The sequence below is a fragment of the Leptosomus discolor genome, chromosome 20 (genome assembly GCF_034619465.1).
Source record: "Leptosomus discolor isolate bLepDis1 chromosome 20, bLepDis1.hap2, whole genome shotgun sequence".
Classification (NCBI taxonomy): Eukaryota; Metazoa; Chordata; class Aves; order Leptosomiformes; family Leptosomidae; genus Leptosomus; species Leptosomus discolor.
The window spans coordinates 2,822,014-2,828,537 of NC_141410.1; the positions used below are offsets into that span (position 1 = coordinate 2,822,014).

Sequence of the window (6,524 nt, forward strand, 5' to 3'; positions counted from 1 at the left end):
CAGGGAAACGAAAGAACAATTACATCCCCTGTTGTCACTTCATCAAGCAGGAGGAGCTCCCCAGAGTCTGGAGTGCCACAGATCTGAAAGACTCTGTTATGGAAGCGGGGACAAAGCGTCTTCGTGGGCAATTCCAGACCTCTCTGGAAATCATCGAATGGAAGGCCAAAAACGGTGGGGATTTGCTGGCGCTTCACTGAGCTGAGTCAGCTCTCTACAGACTCAAAGGACTGTGAAACTAAGTCAAGAGAAAAGGAAAGGAGCAGAGCAGCCCAGAGGCTGATTGCACTGGCGGCCTGCGAAGACACACTTACCCCATTTCTGTTTCACTGCTCTACATTTCCCCACACTGGGAGATCACAACCGGCAGCTTGGGTTTGTTGTTTGGACCCGTCGGCACATTCTGAGGACAGACAAATGTATAGCGTTAAACCTCATAAAAGCTCGGCAAATCCCGCGAGTGACAGGTACTCCAAGACCGGCTGAGAGAGAGATGCCTACAGCATCAGGAACCGGGAAATCCAGACACAGCTCCGAGTCGCACAGAAGCACCATCACGCATTTGGGCAACGGACCCAGCCATAAGCTGCTGCACTCTCTCTGCGGGCAGAGGTTTGGGATACAGACCAGACCCCGATCCCTCCAAGGGGAGGGAAGGCACAGAGCTAAAGCCAGAGAGCTCCTCCTGAGATACAGCAGGCATCACGTCGCTTGAGGCTGCTCTGGCCTAAAGCTTGAAAGTTACTAATTACAGCTGCAACACGCGAAGCAAACTTGCCTTTGTACGGCCTTTGCGGAATCCAAACACCAGACAGTCCCACAGCAACCCTCATTCTGAACCTCTCCTTCTGCTGGACTCAGCTGCTCCTTTCTGAGTCTCTTACTTATTTCCCTCAACTCGCCCCTCGCTGCAGTGACGCACAAGGCAGGCACACCGCAACCCTGCCATCGGTGCTCCTGGCAAAGAGGGTCAGCAACACGTGCATCACACCGCGCCGTACCCTTCCTTGCACGGGACCTGTTCTCAACACCGGACGGGGGTCAGCTCTGTGCTCGCCCCGCTTCCCAGACCGAGGGTGGAGGCCCTTGCGCACATTAGCCAGGCGCGGGCCAGGGAGTTAAGTTTCGCCTCTCTCGATCTCACCGCTGTTTGTTACATCTCCTCATCTCCTCAGACACCCAGTCACGACGCTGGAAGCCCTTCAGGAGATGACTTTCATTTTTCTTATCAAACACGCTGATCACGGATCAGCAGAACTGATCATTCAGCATCCACGGAATAATCCCGGGCAACGGCACAGAAGTGATCTGCTTCACACCCTCGTCTGGGTTGCTGACGGAACAGCTTTTCAATTCAGCTTCCCCAACAAATGCAAAGCGTCGCAAATAAAGCCACAGGAACACAATCCCCGCTCAAAGACCAACCAGCAACCACGACAGCACAGCATTTCTAAAGTCAATCTATAGGACAGCATTTGCCTCAACGCCTTTCCTGCCATTTTATAACAACGACAACCGGTAACACCAGTTATCAACGCTGCTGTTCCCTGGTACCCTGTAAACAGACAGCGGCAGAGAACAGAACCACCCTTGTCAATCCTCTGTACCACTTGCCCAAGGGGACGTTCGCGGAGAAATAGGCAAATTCAACTTACTTCCATTTTTCTCATGACCAACAGCCCATCGACGATTTTACCTAGAATGAGAAAATTCTTCCATCTCAATACGGCCGGATTTACCTTTGCTCCCCGCCACTCATCACAGGTACATGCACTTTTGTTCCCGCTGGAAAGTCTGGTGCAGTGTAAAGCTACTGGCCACGTCAGGGCTGGCTTCCGAGCTCTAAACGGGCAAAGGAAACGATCCCTCTTAAAACGTGCTCCACAGGCGAGGGGCGAAGAACAAGCAGTCCCCGGCTGTTTCTTCGAGCAGCTGCGCCACAGGCAGTGTCCCTCAGCCGGGACGCCAGGCCGCCGCTGCCGGTACTCACCGAACACGACGGGTTTCCAATCCAACCAGTCACATTTGGAGCACGTAACGAAAAACTGACAGCATTTTTACTTATCGCTAGCCAGCTGCGGAAGGACCCAGCTGGGAGGGACCACGGCTTGGCCCGGCAGAGCGACTCCGGAGCCACGCCGCTTTCACACAAAGCTGCCGAGACCAGCGCGGGATCCCTCGTCCCACGCCACGGCACACTGCTCGCTTAGCTGTGTCGTGACACCTCTTTCTGGGCCGTGCTTGGAACGGGAGGAGTAACTAATGCACATGGCGAATGCTCTAAGCAAGTGCTTTAAGGGCAGGGCAGCTGAAAGAGCTGGGCGAGAAGCAGCTGCGGACAGGAACGCTGCAGCACCGGCTCCGCTTGCTGTCTGTGGCCAAAGTCAGGGTACTGTTCCTACCAGGCAACGGGCAACGCTTGCAGTTTTTCCTACAGCGTGGAACAGGAAGCCTATGTTAGCAAAGGCACCCTGGGAACGCTGCTACGGCTTCGGAACGCCCCACCTCTTTGCCTCCCCCTTGCTGAGGTCAGTGCTCGGTAACAGCATCGGGGAGGAAGAAAACCCCACCGCTTGCCACCCTACACAAACCGCAAGAGCCACCAAGCTCTTCTCAAAGCTCATCGAGCAAAGCCTGCCCCAGCCCTCCAACGGGGGAAAAGAAAGGATGCTGCAGGATCATCATCGGGACTTCGCTGTTCCTCCACGCATTAACCCACGAGCAGCCTTCTGACGAGCACTCACACAGCCGGTCTTTCAGCCCTTGGGTCCAGCGGTGGAGATGTCTGTTGCCTGGCAAAGACCTGATACACCCAGGAAAAGGGCACAGAGAAAGTACCTAAAGCTTTTCCGTCTTACAACGGCAGTGTTTTCTACTCACCATAGAGAGCAGCCCAGGAGCAGAGTGTTTCAGCTTGAAGTTTTCGTCGGCAAAAGGACCCCTGTATATACTGGCTACTCCGGTGCCGTCTCCCTGGGTGACAGAGGTGCCCCGTCAGCCTCAGCGCTTGTTCTGAGCCAGCGCTACCCAACGGTTCAGTTTATTAAAACACAAATTTAAAAGCCTCACGCAAAAGGACAGGGCTCAACTCTGCCCCAAATGGATGCTCCCCTGCCCTCGATACGCACCAGGAGCCAACACATTCAATGTCTGGTGCAAGCCCTAATGCTTGAGCAGCTCCAGGGGGAGGAATAAAGCCCGCGGGGGCATCGCAGCAGCATCGCAATTAGCGACCACCTAAAGTCTGCTGCGGCTGAGCCGCCCGCCGTGCGGTCACTCCCCTCAGCGACTTTCAGACAACCAAGTTTTAGGAAGTTTGGATTAAAAAACCTTCATCACGCCCCCTCACGTTTTGAAACGCTTCCAGAAATGAAATCATTTTACTGGGTCCTAGGACAGCCAAGAGACCCCGCGGTCCTCCAGCCTTCCCCACACACTCTGCTTCTCCCCAACTCAGAGCACGACCACCACTGCCGGCACAAACTCTGTCCTCTTTTGGCACAATTCACTGACAAAAAGTTCGTTTGCACGGAAACGATCTCTTGCACCACATGCTTCTCGGTTGCCTACTTAAGGTCACTCTCCGCAAAGCAAAGACAAACTCGCAGGGTTTCTTGTTCGGGGGGACAGGAGAAGGCGGGGAAGGACAACAGGGTAAAAAAAAAAAATCTTTGCCAATTTGAAAAGCCTCGAGCTGTACTGCCACGGGGCTTTTTAGAGAGGAACTCTTTGGGGGAGGAGAGGGTATGTGCACACAAGACTCACGATTCCTTTCCAAGTACATTACAGCCTGCTGCAGTGAGATGGCAGCAAAGCTACAAGGAAACCTCCAGTGACTACTGGGGACCTCAAAAGAGAGCCAACAGAGCCCCCAAATCAGCACGCACCCTTGGAAACAGTGCCTATTACACCACGCAGGAGAAGCCCCAAAGGAATACAGAGGTACATACGTTTACAAAGTCACCTCCTTGGATCATGAAATCCTTTATCACCCTAAACAAGGAAAAGAATACTTAGTTCTCAGCAGACAAATGCCTCAAGAAGAATACTACGTGGTAAAAAGGAGTTTGGCCTCGCAGCAGCACCACGGAAGTTATCAGGGCCTACGAACGCTACAGTCTCAAGTCTACCACAAATATTAACTACTGGTTGCTATCAGGTGATTTGGGAGCCACTGCTCTTCGACCAGGGACAGCGATTAGGTGACAGATGCCAGAAAATGATCTCTGACCTGGCCCACCAGGAACGGGGGATCCCTCCCAGTGACCCCAGCGTACACGTCTGACAGCGCCCCCAAATCCCCCACAGCTACAGAAGGACAATTAGCTGCCACCCACAAAGGCCTCCCAGACCAGTAACGCCTTGAAGGCGCGTCTCAAAACCCCAGCTGGCTCAGGCTGCTATTTAGGTGCCTGAACAAAAGCAGGGGAATTACCTGTGGAAAGTGCTTCCTTTATAACCCACAGGGACACCATCTTTCCTGCAAGGAAATAAACAGGAACATCACTGCGACTCACTGGACAGCCCACGCAAAACCCTCCCAGGGATCCGGAGCCCCAAAGGGCTGCCCTGTACCTCAGCAGCTGCCTTGATACACAACCAAGCGCTGCAGCCTGGCTCTCAGCTGGTGCTCTCGGAGGCACAGGGAAACCTCCGGTGGGCCCTGCACATGAACTGACGTCGTTCCCTACAACCTCCACACCATCACCTTGACGGGATCCCGCGGCAAGCTGCAGCACGGGCGGCTGCGAGTTGCAGACAGGCCGTTCTAGAGCGACCTGAGCACGAACACAGTCATGCCCAAATGGCAAAGTCTGCCACCTCCGCGACTCACCGACGAGCCCGGCACAACTTCATCCCAGCAGGTTTCTCTCCCTCTTTCCTTTTGTACTGGGACAGTGAGAGAAAATCCCAAGTGACCCTTCTTCCTACTTGCCCAGCCCTCTTTCTCGCAGTAGCCTACTTAAAAAGACCCACTAGAACCCACTCACCTGAATTCCCCCGTACAAAACTGCCTGGAAAACAAAAAAGAGAGCAGAGCGTGAGGCACATCCGTCGGCCCGTGGCAAAATAACCGGGCGGCGAGGAGAGCCCTACCATGACCTTAAGGCAGCCCCCTTCATAGATGCACCGGGCCTATCGGAAGCTCCACCGAGGGAGCAGAGAGGGACCGGAGGCCTTCACCTTCCAGCCAGACGGGCTCCCCCGGGGATCAGCATGCTGCACCGTCACATCTCTCTGGCAACGCAGAGAGGAGCAAAGCAGGTGCAGCAGTTCGCGGGGGCAGGCAGTCGCTCTGCCACCAGAGACGTTCCTGCACCGAAAACCCTTCGCAGGCCGGCTCCAGGCTGAGCCGCAGGAACGCCGGCCGCTCCTCACCTGAAGTTCTCCGCCGTTTTGGGGACAACGTCGGCGAACAGCTCCATCTTCATGCGGCCGACCTCCTGGGCAAGACGGCGGCCACATGAGCCTTCTGGGCCCCACTCGCACCCACCGGCCTCCCCACCGCTGCACCCAGGCAACTCCCGCCAAGTCAGCCTCCTGCTGCAACCCCAGCCCTGCAAGCCCCCTCCCGATGCAGCCCTGCACCTCCACACCCCTCCCCCGCAGCACTGCCCCAAGCCCCTGCCCACGCGCCCCTGCAACCCCACAGCCCCCGCTGAACCCCGACGCGCCCCTCCAACCACTTGCGCCCCTCACAGCCCCACGACGGACCCTGCGACCGCCCCCTCCCAGCGCACCCCCACCCTTGCGCTCCTACACTCCCCACGAGACCCAACAGCCCCCCCCGCACCCCGGCCAACCCCCTCCCGCACCACCAACAAAAAGACCCCGCCCTGCACCCCTGGCCGCTCCCCTCCCCTCCCCTCCCCAACAAGCCCCCCCGCCCTCCCGCTGCACCCCCGCAACACCCCACCGCACCCCCGCCGGCCCCTCCCGCTGCACCCGCGGCCCCCGGCCCCGCCGCGCGGCTCCCGAGAGCCCCAGGGGCCGGGGCCGGGGCCGGGGCCGGGGCCGGGGCGGCGGCGCCCTCGCCCACCTGCCCGCCGATGGCGACATCGAAGAAGACCACGGGGTTGTTGGGGTTGGACGCCAGCACCGCCATCGCGGCCGCCTCTCCCGGCAGCGGCCGCGGCAGCGGGAGGCGGGGCGCGCACGCGCCTTCCCTCGGCTGCCCTCCCTGCCTGCCGGCGGGCAGCGGCGGGGGCTGGCGGCCCCGCAGCCGGGGCTCTGTGGCCCCGGCCCGCCCCGGAGTCGACCCGCCAGGCCGGGCGGCGCCGGGAGGGTGCCAGGGGCCTGCGGAGGGCTTGAGGAGATTGGCGTTCCCCTGGGCTTTGTCCCTCGTGGGCAGCTCTCGGCTCCCTTCTTGGCAGGGCCGGGCTGCTGCCCTCTGGCCCTTGGCGCCGGCCCCGCCGGGGGAGACCCCAGCCTGCTGCCTCCAGGATGGCTCCTGCCCCCGGGGCTTTCCTGGGCAGCTTGGCAGGGCCGGGCTTCAGCAGGGGGCAGGGCCTGGCCTTCAAGCA

General features: G+C 58.4%; 1 protein-coding gene across 1 annotated transcript; it reads right to left on the reverse strand.

The window, feature by feature from the left end:
- Window positions 1-334: 334 nt before the first annotated feature.
- Window positions 335-6,106, reverse strand: LOC147414044 (peptidyl-prolyl cis-trans isomerase H-like). Its single transcript, XM_086476320.1, has 9 exons — window positions 6,041-6,106; window positions 5,380-5,444; window positions 4,992-5,015; window positions 4,436-4,480; window positions 3,951-3,993; window positions 2,859-2,973; window positions 1,991-2,154; window positions 502-600; window positions 335-403 (listed from the first exon to the last, which is right to left on the reverse strand). The coding sequence occupies exons 1-9, from the start codon at window positions 6,104-6,106 to the stop codon at window positions 335-337; spliced, it is 690 nt and encodes a 229-aa protein (XP_086332446.1).
- Window positions 6,107-6,524: the final 418 nt, after the last annotated feature.